Here is a 13,834-nt window from a genome sequence, read left to right as displayed (position 1 = left end):
ATTTCTATTTGAATCGAATGCTCGCTATGAAAGTGATTTATATTTTCTGAGGAAACAGATGTTTCACCATTGATTTCTAATGCAACGTAATTTCATACGTCCGAATTATAATCTAAATTCAATTATGTCATAGATCGGTGAAATATGGCTGCTGCACAGGTATCGAACAGAATCGCGAATGTTTTCTCACTTTGATCCACGCGTCGTAACGCGTGACAGACGTTTTGAAATCATTTGCAATTGTGATATCAACGACGATGGAAGAAGAACGTTCCACCGATCTTTGAGAATAATTTAGCAACGACGACGTCGAAACAAATTTTTGCTCGCCTAAAGTGCTCGTTCGCTGGTGACACATAAAATGCGCATTTTTGTACGCGGAACCAAGTAATAACCGTTGCGGGCAACTTTCTGTCCGTAAATGTGGGAGTGTCAATGGCAACGATAGCACCGTAACCGAGGCTTAAGTCGTTCATCGGAGAAATCGGTGTTCTCGGTTGTATACAAGGTGTCGTGTTGTTAGACTGCAGATTTTTGCGCATTATTTTCCATAACTCTTTCATTAACAGAAAATATAGTTTCTGTTGAATTTCGATAAATCGGTTATGTCAAGGTTATTACTTTTTCTTATTATTTATTATTTTATATATTTTATATAATATTTATTACATTATACAAAAATCAATCCAGCAAATAGTTTTTTATTCACCACCTGATACGATTCGATCGCGAAGGCATGCGACAATGTATTTTGTCTTTTTTATCTTTTCTTATTATTTTTATGGATTTGAATCGTGTCAGTTTACGCAGACATCTCACAAAGAGAGAACCTATTTTATACCTTCTTTAATTAAATAAAAGTTCTAATTGAAAGTTCCAATCGCGAAAAGTATTAAAGTATTATTTCCATAACTAAATATAATTCAACAGTATCTAATAGAAATTGTTTTCCAGAAAATAACTTTACTCCTGCTCAATTTAAAAGGTGAAACGTCACTTTCTATAGATAAAACCGTGTCGCACGGTGCTCCTCAAGTCATGGACCAGAATAGAGTGTAATAATTGGACCGGGAATTTTAAGCACCTATTAGAAAAATAATTGGATAAACTATAAAACCGTAAAGACATTGGTAGAATGCAAACCAAATGTCACATTATTTTTAACTCAACGGAATAGCCAAGATAGAAAATCAATTTTGAACTATTACGAACGAGGTGAAACATTTTCATTTTATATAAAAATCTGCAGTCTAGTATAACAACCATTTAACAATCTCAATTAGACGCATCGATCCAGCAATAATATACAACGTCTATGTTAATTTTCTAAAAGTATTTTCTAAAACTATAAAATTTCTGTCACGACACGTTGGCTTAGAAAAATTAGTACAGTAAATTCTCTTCAATTGTTCCTCAGCTTGTAAACAAAAATGGACAATTTGGGAAGAGTAGATATAGTTGGAATTATACAGTATGTCCCAAAATTATTGTACAAGTGGCAAACGAGAGGTTCCTGAGGTTATTTGAAGTAACTTTTTCCTTTACAAAAATTTTCTGCGAGGCACCGTTAACGAGTTATTAACGAAAAACACTGACCAATCAGAGGCCAGCTCGGCTGGCGGGAGGCGGCCGAGCCAACGAGCGGTCGAAGCCCAGCTCCGCCGATTGGCTCGGCCGCCTCGCGCCAGCTACTCTCGCCTCCCATTGGTCACTGTTTTTCGTCGATAACTCGTAAACAAAGCCGCGGATTGAAATTTCGCTAAGGAAAAAGTTGCTCCAAATAATCTCAAGAACCCTTTATTTCCAGATTGAGAGACATATTTGGAACACGCTCGCCTCCCATTGGTCACAGTTTTTCGTCGATAACTCGTAAACAAAGCCGCGGATTGCATTTTTGCTAAGGAAAAAGTTACTCGAAATGACCTCAGGAATCACCCATCTCTCGCTTTGTACAATAATTTTGGGACACTTTGTATGATTCCAACTGTATCACATCTTTCTAAATTGTCCAATTTTGTCTACAAACTAAGGCACAATTGGGTAGAATTTACTGTACAAAAACTTCGAGTATTAGAGTCGAAGAACCGCGCGCGTGCCCTTCATCGTCGGACACCCTGTACGTGGAAGCGTGACCCGGTCGTCACGGGAATGGCACTCGACGCGGCCGCATAGGAATGTAACTTATAAAACTTACATATCGGACAGGCGATGTTTGTTTTGCACTCCTGCTCGGTGTGCGGCCGTTCAGCGGGGTCGCAGTCCGTCGAGATGGAACCAACAGCGTCCCTGCACTCGACCGTCCTCATCTTGGTGCCGGTGCCACAGGTCACAGAACACTATCGATCACACGGGCAAAAGTAAATTTCATGCTGCTGGCGCAAATTGCTTTCAAACGGGACCGATGGGAGCATGATACAGCGAAAGGAGCCGGAACGTGGGCGAAATAATTAACGGACCCGTTCTGTCTTGAGGACGCCGAATTCGATTCGGTTTCTTTGGAAAACGCAACCGCGAAACGTATCAGTGACATTCGGGTCACCGTAATGAAATCCACTTTGGAAAAAGATCCTCCAGCGGCGTTACATCGGTCTCGCGAAATTGTTTCTTCGTCACGAGTAGCTCTCCCTAACGCGTTGGCGTAAAAAGAACGCGTGAAAATCGTGCCGAGTTAAACGATAAAATGCTGATATACAATAAAATATGTAATAAAAATAAAAATAATAATAATAATTATTAATAATATTATTATATAATATAATAATAATAATTATTATTATTATCTAAATCTTAATCTCCCGAAAAGATTTCTCGAAAATTATTCATTTCGAGGCTCTCGTAGAATTGCAAAGATAATAATAATAATAATAATTATTATTATTCTTATCTTTCTCTCTCGAGGGAGATTGCAAAGATAATAATAATAATTATTATTATTATAATATATTATAATATTATATATAATATATAATATATAATAATATTATAATATTATAATATTAATATTATTATAATAATAAAGTTTCGAGAGCCTCGAAACGAATGATTTTCGAGAAATCTTTTCCGGAGATTTTCATCGACATCGTCCAGACGAGAAAACGACCCTCGATTCTAGGAACAAGCGACTTTGAAATCTCACGGAAAAGTAACCTCAAAAAAGATAAAATTTCTCCCTCTATCGTTACAATCGCCGAGACGTAACTTCGTTCTTAAAAATCGTCCGCTGGAGAGACTCGACGATTACGCGAAAGCGAAAATGACCCAAGGCTCTGCTAAATTTTGTGTGCACCGTTCGCAGTTACGCGGAACTTTCGACTGACAAGTTTCAATATGTTCTTCGTGTTTCTTCGTAACGAGTTTTGATGAATCGCGTAACTTCCGTGGGCGGAGCATTGATTAATTAATTCGCGGCGAAAGGAATTGCTGTACCGTGGATGATTAATGTTTCGTACGTTTAAAAATCTTATGAAGACGAGACAATCGTACGTGGACCGCGGGTCTCCGCGCGTTCATATCGCATGAGAATTCTTAAGAAGTTGCAAGACGTACGTACAGTCCATCGGAGTACACATTCTATTCGATGATTTTCTATTTTCTATTTATTTTATTATTATTTTCTCTATATATTCTATTTCTATATTTTTCGTATATACTATTTTTATATTTCCTATATATCCTATTTCTATATATTCTATTTTTATATTTCCTATATATCCTATTTCTATATATTCTATTTTTATATTTCCTATATATCCTATTTCTATATATTCTATTTTTATATTTCCTATATATCCTATTTCTATATATTCTATTTTTATATTTCCTATATATCCTATTTCTATATTTTCTATATATTCTATTTTTATATTTTCTATATTTTCTATATATTCCATTTCTATATTTTCTATACTTTCTATATATTCTATTTCTATATTTTCCATATATTCTGTTTTTATATTTTCTATATATTCTATTTCTATATTTTCTATTTCTATATTTTCTATATTTTCTATTTCTATATTTTCTATATTTTCTATATTTTCTATATATTCTATTTCTATATTTTTTATATTTTCTATATATTCCATTTCTATACTTTCTATATATTCTATTTCTATACTTTCTATATATTCTATTTCTATATTTTCTATATTTTCTATATTTTCTATATATTATATTTCTATATTTTCTATATATTCTATATATTCTATTTCTATATTTTCTATATATTCTATTCCTACATTTTCTATATAGATATTCCATTTCTATATTTTCTATATACATATTCTATTTCTATATTTTCTATATACATATTCTATTTCTATATTTTCTACATATTCTATCTCTACATTTCTCATATATTCTTTTTTCTTACTTTCTGCACATTTTATTCCTATATTTCCCACATATTCTACTTCTATATTCTCCACATACATATCCTATTTCCATATTTTCCACATATTCCATTTCCGCGTCGCAGGTACAGCTTCCATTTTGTTTAGAAACATCTCGGATTCTCGCGTGTAAAGATTTTAATTATATGAAGTTCCACGGTGCGCCGCCCCAAGAAGGTTCCTCTTTTCGCAACGATGTTGAAATATCTCGGGGAAATCTCGAACTTACGAAATTTCGGTTGGACCGTTTAACTCGGGGCACATCTTACGACGAAACGTGCGCAGTAAGAGAAAACGGAAAACTGTGTGGGTCAAGGTAATACTTTCCCGGCGGGATAAAGTCCGTGGAAATAGGGTGGACGAAGGGCGAGGGTGGAGAAGAAGGTAATGCAAAGAAAAGGCGGAACCTTGGTAACAGTAAACTCTCGTGACGCAACAGCGGAATCTAATTTCAGTATACTAAGTGGTATTTGCTAGGTTCTATTCTAACGTTCGGAAGACTTAAAAGATCTGCCGAGGGTTGCCGGAGACCTGTGCGAGATCATTATCGGTGCGAAGCGCGCCGGGGAAGTTGAAAAGGAACGAAATATACGCTATGAAGTGGGGAAAAGCTTTGGAAATACTGGATTTCGAAGTTCGCGCGGCCTCTGGACCGTATGCTAATTCGCAGAAAGGGCTCATCGCTTTTCCAGCAGTTTCGCCAATTATTTTCCAACCCCCCGCCCCCGCGCCAGTATTTCAAGAGCTATCGTTTTTCGATGCGTCAGACTCGCTCCCCGGATAAACAAATGATCTGTAGTCTCGAAATATCGCAAACACTTTAGTGAAAGCAGTTTCGAGGCGAAACTGCAAACTTTAATCGCGTTTAAAAATAAATTCGTAAGGAAATTATCGAAATTATCGAAATTATCGAAGAAGATTCGTAAGGAAATTATCTGCTAATTTTATATGATTTAATTTAACAGTTTTAATTAGAGGTGTAACACATTGATTAGAGACTCGACGATCGATCGTTCCCCGAATAAACAAATGATCTGTAGTCTCGAAATATCGCACAAACACGTTTAATCGCGTTTAAAAATAAATTCGTAAGGAAATTATCGAAATTATCGAAAAAGATTCGTAAGGAAATTATCTGCTAATTTTATATGATTTAATTTAACAGCTTTAATTAGAGGTGTAACACATTGATTAGAGACTCGACGATCGATCGTTCCCCGGATAAACAAATGATCTGTAGTCTCGAAATATCGCAAACACATTTAATCGCGTTTAAAAATAAATGCGGAACAAGAATTGAAATTTTTCGGTACACGAAGAAAGTGTTTTTTTCCTAAACTCCTATTGTTTTGGAAATGCTTTTTGCTGCGATCTCATCGATTAGATTCGTAAGAGAATTATCTGCTAATTTTATATGGTTTAATTTAACAATTTTAATTGAGTGTAACGCATTGATTAGAGATTCGACGATGGCTGAGATCAGATAACAGCAAAGCGACAATAAGTGTGAAGCTTTTTCGTTCTTGTAAATTATCTATTTCAATTTCTTTGAGAATTCATTTTCAAGAATCGATGATTTCACTGATCGTTAACGATTTATTGTTATAAATCGGTGACAATTTTCCTTAAAAATTACGACGCCAATAATTCCACCAAAAAAGAACATCGTTGCTCTATTTTTCACAAAAAGGGCGAGAGACACTCCGCCCAATTTCCCGCAGAATTAAGCAAATTTTCTATATTTTTTTTAGAATTAAGCAACATTCTCGGAAACATTGAATTTCCGGAGACGCTTCGACGAATCAGAAAGTCGCGGTCCGCGTTCGATTATACCGTGCGCCGAGCACCCCTTCGAGAATGATTTCGGAAACGAGCAGTTTCGCCTCGAAAGGCCAGAAACATTTCTTAACTTCCGCGGGGTTCGGTGCTTCATTACCGGTCCGAGTGTTATTATTGAGCCTCGCGAACACTGGCCGTGACATGCAAAACCATCGAACGAAATCCCCTCGGCGAGGGCTGCGAATCCGGAAACAAAAAGCTCGCCGGCCGACCCCTTTGCTTCCTGTCACGGAAGACACCGAGTAATAGCTACTGTTGATCGTTTCCGATTTACTTAGAATCTTCCTTTTTTTTTAGCGTCACAGACTCTCGGCGTTGTAGGGTAAGGTTAGGGTCAGACCACCGTAGCGCAGGTATTACTGCGGATTCTCAATGAAGGCGAACTTTCACGGAGAAAATACGACCTTTTACTAAAGGTAATAATGAATAATAAATTATTAATAAATATACAATAAGAACAAACCTTAATAAATTGACAACTCGAGAACTTTCACGGAGAAAATAAGACCTTTTGCTAAAGGTAATAATGAATAATAAATTATTAATAAATATACAATAAGAACAAACCCTAATAAATTGACAACTCGAGAACTTTCACAGAGAAAATAAGACCTTTTACTAAAGGTAATAATGAATAATAAATTATTAATAAATATACAATAAGAACAAACCCTAATAAATTGACAACTCGAGAGCTATACCTATATATTATTCCTTTAACTTAAATATTTACTTTTCTCAAAATATTGGATCTCTGAAATTCTTCGTCGTTCCTCTTTTCCGCCATTTATGGTAAAACTGCTTTAAAATAAATAATTAACTGAAAACACTGGATTTTGCAATGTTACTACATTATGTAGTAACCATGAGAAAGAACTCATTCGAACAGATTTCAAAGGAATTATGTATTATAATAAATTCTCCCTATATATATATAATTGACGCTTAGATTGTGAAGAAAAATGGAGAATTTTGGGAGAGGAGACAGTATAAAACTATAAGAAACTACTATAAAACTATAAAAATGAGCCGCAAGGCTCGAATAATCGTATCTCCTCTTCCCAAATTGTCCATTCTTGTGCGCAATCTGAGCGTCGATTAGGGAGAAATTACTGCAATATTCAAACGAATTGCATCTGTCGTCTAACTAATTATCTTATTATTATAATACTTTGATACTACATTTGTTGCTTTTAAACAATTAATATTTAATAAATATATTTAATAATATATTTAACAATAATATAATATATTTAGTAATATATTTAATAATATATTTAGCAATATATTTAATAATATATTTAATAATATATTTAGTAATATATTTAATAATATATTTGGTAATATATTTAATAATATATTTAATAATATACTTAATAATATATTTAATAATATATTTAATAATACATTTAGCAATATATTTAATAATAATAATCAATATTTGAACAACGTCGACTTATTTCGATCGCTTCAGTCATTAGCAAAAATGAACGCATAAAACAGTCACCAATTTACACGTCGTATCGGACAATAATAAAACAAACCACGTAACGAAACAATCTCCTTCTTCATTACACTCCCATTTTCTAAGAGGACAACTTTTGGGGGACAGCCAAAACCATCGTAAAATCGAGCGCGAAGCTGCGAAGAAGGCGGCGCTCTTAGAAGAAGGCCGAGGCTATAGAACAAGTTTTAAATCGTAACAAGTTTTTTTCGTTGCCGGATAGTAGGACACCGGCGCCCGGATATCGAAGTTTCGACCCGTTATTCCCCGGTTTAGGGGGCACTAAAAATCTCCGTGGCGCACGGTCTCGGCGCGGGACCGTCCGGAATCGTTTCGTTCGGATTGATTAGCTCGCGAGATATCGCGCGGAGTGGGGATGGAGTGGGGGGACGAATGTTTCTGTTTCTATCGGCGCCGATCAGATTCGCTTTTACGTCGGGCCGGATCGCGCGCTCGAATCCGAAGTGGCAGGTAGCGTTTCCAGTTGACGGGAAGCGAGGAGAAGAGAGAGAGAGACCCGTTCGGGGCGGCCTGAAACTTCTCTCAGCCAGAATAAAGTCCGCTTGATCGGGGAAAGGTAAGAGAGCCGAGAGAGCGGGTTGAGCGGTTTAGGGGGCGGGGGTGGGGTCGAGCACGATGAAACGCGAGAAAAACGATGAACAAAAAGCCCCGGATGCCGGAGCTATCGTTCAAGACGTCGAAGGTGGAAAGGTGACACGGACGGAAAAGCGGAAACCCCGCTCGACTTAGGCACTCCCGGGCGCCCTCCTCTCTTTCGCCCTCGGCCACGTCGCCTCTCGCCGGTGTCCCTACCCGACCCCATCAATGCTCTGTTTGCTTCTGTCCCCGTTTCGCCTCTCGGCTCGATCACCTTCTTTCACCCTTCTTCTCGCCGCCCCTACTTCTCTATAGCTTTCCCCATTTTCCAGCTTTCTCTCGTTTAACCCGTTGCATTCCGACCGGCCCGCCACTTTTCTGCGGTCAGCTCCGCAGTCAGGATTTTTTTTCGACGCACCGTTGAACGCAGAGTCGACGATCGGAACGGTATTTGGAAGAACGCTTTTTTCATTGCATATCCCGGACTAACAGTAACCGAGTGTAACAGTAATTATACTAGTATATTAAATATTAGTATATTATATAATATTATTATTTATATAATATTATATATATTATATTTTATTATATATGTATATGTATATATATAATATATTATTATTATAATTAATATATATATATATTATTATATCATATATTATATAATATATTAGCATATTAAATGCGGGATCTTTATGCGTTCGTGGCAGCTTTTCCTTCGACGATACCGAAAAATGTTTCGAACGAAATTCGAATGGTTTTAGGTGCCACGTAATTTGATGCTAATAAGGTGCTTCTTGGTGAACGCGTCGAGGTCATACGAAGGTCAACCGTGTTTTTTAGAATGGAATTATGTATTTTTTATTGTACCAGTCGATTCTGCTCGGCATTCTCTTCGCGAAAGTATTAAAGCGATTATGGCGAAAAATTATTGGTTTGGGCGATATTTGAATTTTAGGAGAGAAGAGTCTTTTGGAGAGAAGAGTAAATCTTTGTGCGTTGCAGGCAGGAGGTCGTATTTTTGAACAGGAATTTTAGATAGACGAGTGCTAATATTATGACGAGTCCGAGATACCATTAGAAATTGCAATATCATATTTTGAAGTAACCTTTATAGTGTTAAATATTTTAAACATTGTCAAAAGTATTGCAAAAATAGTACAAAATCGAAATGCTATATGCTGGAAGAAATATTTTAATTTTGAAGTTAATAATGAAATAATAATCTAGGTTACTATGTTATCCGTAAAAAAAGTAACATTAGAAATGAAGTTAAATCAGTTTTTATCCATAATTTGTATATTATTTAATATATTAGTTTAATTTAATTTATATCTAATATTAATAATATCATAATAATATTGTATAATATTAATAATAATATAATTATATCATATAACATTAATAACATTATAACAACATTATATAATATTAATTTAATTCAATTTATATATAATAATAATATCATAATAATATTGTATAATATTAATAATAATATAATTATATCATATAACATTAATAACATTATAACAACATTATATAATATTAATTTAATTCAATTTATATATAATATTAATAATATCAATAATATTATAGTAATATCACATAATATTAATTTAATTTGTTTATTATATCAATCATAATTTATAGAGTTAAATCAGATATCAGAAACATAATTGTACAGTAATTTCTCCCTAATTCGCGCTCAAACTGCGCCCAAAAATGAACAATTTGGAAAGAGATCGATACGATTGCGTTGACAAGGGTGGTTGACGAGGCTCGAATAATCGCACCCCCTCTTCCCAAATCCTCCATATTCGTGCCCAATCTGTACGCGAATTAGGGAGAAATCACTGTATCTACATAGCAAGAAGCATTTCGCCCATACAATTCTTTACGAACGGCTCGTCGCGGATAAAGATTCCGCAGTGCTCGTCCCAGCGATACAATACCCTCCCTGGCGCTAACATTTTTCTGCATCCGCTTTTTGCCCCGTTTTCGCTCTGTTTTTGCGGAGATCTTCCCCCAGCCTCCCCTGTTTTCCAACTTCCCACCAAGCCAATCTATTCCGCCGATGCCGTCGCCGCCGCCGCCGTCCCACCCCCGCGCTCTTCCTCCACCCCACGGAGCGTCTTTCTCCGGAATCCAACCCCTTCCACGAGAAGGTCCGATATCATGGGAGTGCTTTAAGGAGCCCTGTGCTTTCAGTTCAATATTTGCATGGCTCCCGAGCTCACAAAAGAGAGAAATCTATCAATTCCTGTCTTCCGGGGGGAGAGGGGAGGGCGGCGGTTCGCCCCCCCTCTCTCTCTCTCTCGCTCGACCGTGCAGCAACCCCCGATGAAATCATTACCGTGCTGACGGCCGTAAGAGGCCGGCCTTTATGTATCGCTGGCGAAAGGATACCGACGCCATTTCCTCGCTGCCCTCCCCCCGCCGTCGCCCCGCCGGCTTGCATCGTTTCCTACGCCGGCGGAGACGAGCACCGGCATTGTGTATCGATCAAGCATGAGATGAGCCGTAAATCACACCACGTACACTTTTCGTTTACACGTGACCGGGGATATTTTCGTGCAGCCTCCGAGGGCGCGGCCTGTTTGCCGTCCATTGTTATCGGACCAAGATAAGAAACTGCCGCGGGGCTGGCCGCGCCACACGACTTTTGGCCATCGACTCGTCTCGTCGCGTGCGACTGTTTCTTCTTTTTGTTTCTTTTTTATTTATTATTTCACGAGTCGCAAGGCTCGAATGATCGTATCTCCTCTTCCCAAATTGTCCATCTTTGTAGACAATGTGAGCGTCAATTTGGGAGACATTACTGTAATCTCTGCGCAGTCGGCGTGCGCATAAAATTTATAAACACGGGAGAATGCGAGCATTGATAACAACTAATGGGGTTTTATATTTTTTTTTGGACTGAAGAAAGTCTTCTCTTTGGTGCGTAATTTTTTTCCTTTATTCTGATTTCCGTCAAATGATTTATCAAAGTGGAAGTTCGCAGGAATTTGCTATAGTTTAATGCTCCCCTTTTTTGCATTGTTATTTAATATCATGTTCAATTTTTCCATTATTCAATGCTTCGCCTACTTAAAAGTATATAAATCTACAAAGTATAAATTTAAAAGTATACAATAAATTTCAATTTTTGCGCGTACATTGTTTTATGAACATTTGAGAAAGAGAGAGAATGAGAGAGTGAGCGAGGGGGGGAAGAGAAAGAGATCGCTTTGCAGTCAGCGATAAGCAAAAATATTGTTAATTATGTTTAACATAAACTTATATCTCCAAGCTTCACCATGAAAACATAACCATGAAATCCCGATCCTGCAAAATAATTTACAGAAATTAGGGTTGATCCGCGCAATGATTTCGCAGTTCGGTCACAAGTGTCGAAACGCTCGCACCACGCCTGTCGCATAAACATCGAATGTAAGCCGATTCTTATCCGGCGGCCAAACAAATTCGAACAATTCTCCGGACGCGGCGGCCCTGGTTAAACGAACAGAATTCCAGCGAACCAGCAGAAACAGAAAAGGTGCAAAAGCGTGCCGGGTAATCTCCCAGCGGGTGAGAACAGAAAATAAAATTTAACTCTTTCAATTTGCGACCTCGGCCTCCCCCCTCCCCCCCTATCCCTGGATCTTTTGCACGATCGGGAGAAGAGACGGTACGAAGGACCTTAAAATATTCCATGCCGGTGGACGTGTCCTCGCGAGAGCTCGTTACGGGTCCGCGAAATATTACCGACGCGATTTTGCCTGTATCGCGAAGCAACAGTAATGTAGGTGAACCACTCGGACGGCCCAACGGTCGAACACTTCGTACTCCTCCACTCTTTGCAGATTACTCAATTCTATTATCTGCGCGATGCCTGCATTCGATTGGTCGGGAACAAATGATTCGCACGGTGATTTTAAAATGATTCGCTTTCAGATATGTATTTATGAAATTTATTGCCGGAAAAGCGACGCGGTTGTAAAAATTTCCTTATATAATATTCAAATATATTATATATTATATATAATATAATAATATATTTTTATAATAATATATTATATAAATATATTATATATTATATTATATTTATATATTAGATATAATATAATAATATATTCTATATATTATATATAACCACAAGAACTTCCCTGTGCTAGTCCTCCTATTATATTATATTTATATATTAGATATAATATAATAATATATTATATATATATATATATATATATATTATATATAACCACAAGAACTTCCCTGTGCAAGTCCTCCTATTATATTATATTTATATAATATTTAAATATACTATATATTATATAATATATCATATTTATATAATATTTAAATATAACCTTAAATTTCGATGACGAATTTAATACGTATTTTCCAATATAACTGTTTAGAAATGAATTACAAAGGTAATTTTAATTTTCGAAGTCAACGCTCGTTTCAAAATCATGTTAGTAACATTTGCAATGTTAAAATATAAAATGACGTTAATAATTTCTGTACATTAATTTCAATACCCTTTATGTTGTACAATAAATGTATACAAAAGAAGTGGGAACCAATGGAGGAACATATAAAATTATTAAATAAATTGAAAAGAGAAGATATAAATAAGATTAGGATTTGAATAACATAGTTTTGTAGTGTATACGGTAACGTGGGGGTAGTAAAAAGTAGTATAATATAGTATAATATATTAGAATATAATGTGGGAACCAATGGAGGAGCATACCAAATTATTAAATAAATTAAAAATAGAAGATATAAATAAGATAAGGATCTAAGTATACCTAAGAGTATACGGCAACCTGGAATAGTAAAAATTAGTGTAAAATAGTATAATATATTAGAATATAATACAATATAATGTGCTTTTTGTAACGGCTTTGATTGAGAAAAGAAATTGCAAACAAAGTTCACATTTCACGGCTGCAAATGTGAAATAAAGATATTAATAATTAGACTCTGGACTTTAAAAAAAAAAAGGAAACAAAACATATTAAAAGAATTCAAGAACATTTATATAAAATCTTCAATTATTCAAAAAAGAAAGAACCGTTTGACTCACGTCTGTTACAATCGATAAAGACAACTTTCATTTTGCGCAAAGATCCGCGGTCTATTAAAAATAATAATAACATCGTACAACGTAAAATCTCCCAGTCTCGGGCTTTCCGTCTGCGAATTTTCCCGAGCACATTTCCGCAAAGATTAGTTTCCGCAAACCTCGCTTCTCTCTACTTCTCTTATCAGAAATTCGATCGGTTTTGGCGTACGAGTGGCTCAGACACGATATCCGCGGTTGCATTTAGCATTCCCCGCTGCACTCAACGTGCAGCCAGCTAGACTCCCATACCGGTAGAATTCCCGAGGTTCGCTTTTTCCAGTCGAAAAGTTGCTCTTCGACCTTCTCGCGCAGCTTGTCTCTCATTGTTGCGACTCTATGCGTTTCTCGTTGCGGCGCGAGGCCGCGTCGCGCGAGCCGCATCCCGCAGACTCG

At 36.5% G+C, this 13,834-nt stretch overlaps 1 protein-coding gene across 2 annotated transcripts in view; it reads right to left on the bottom strand.

The window, feature by feature from the left end:
• nolo (ADAMTS-like no long nerve cord) overlaps positions 1 to 13,834 on the bottom strand; it is a 628,447-nt gene that overhangs the window by 32,671 nt on the left and 581,942 nt on the right. For both annotated transcript variants that reach the window (XM_076523533.1, XM_076523534.1), the window contains exon 11: positions 2,195 to 2,336. In XM_076523533.1, the coding sequence (XP_076379648.1) occupies positions 2,195 to 2,336 (142 nt within the window). The remainder of the gene's footprint in view (positions 1 to 2,194; positions 2,337 to 13,834) is intronic.

The sequence above is a fragment of the Megalopta genalis genome, chromosome 7 (genome assembly GCF_051020955.1).
Source record: "Megalopta genalis isolate 19385.01 chromosome 7, iyMegGena1_principal, whole genome shotgun sequence".
NCBI classification, from domain to species: Eukaryota; Metazoa; Arthropoda; class Insecta; order Hymenoptera; family Halictidae; genus Megalopta; species Megalopta genalis.
Note: the sequence above shows the minus strand (reverse complement) of the source record. Positions and strands in the feature narration are given on the sequence as shown.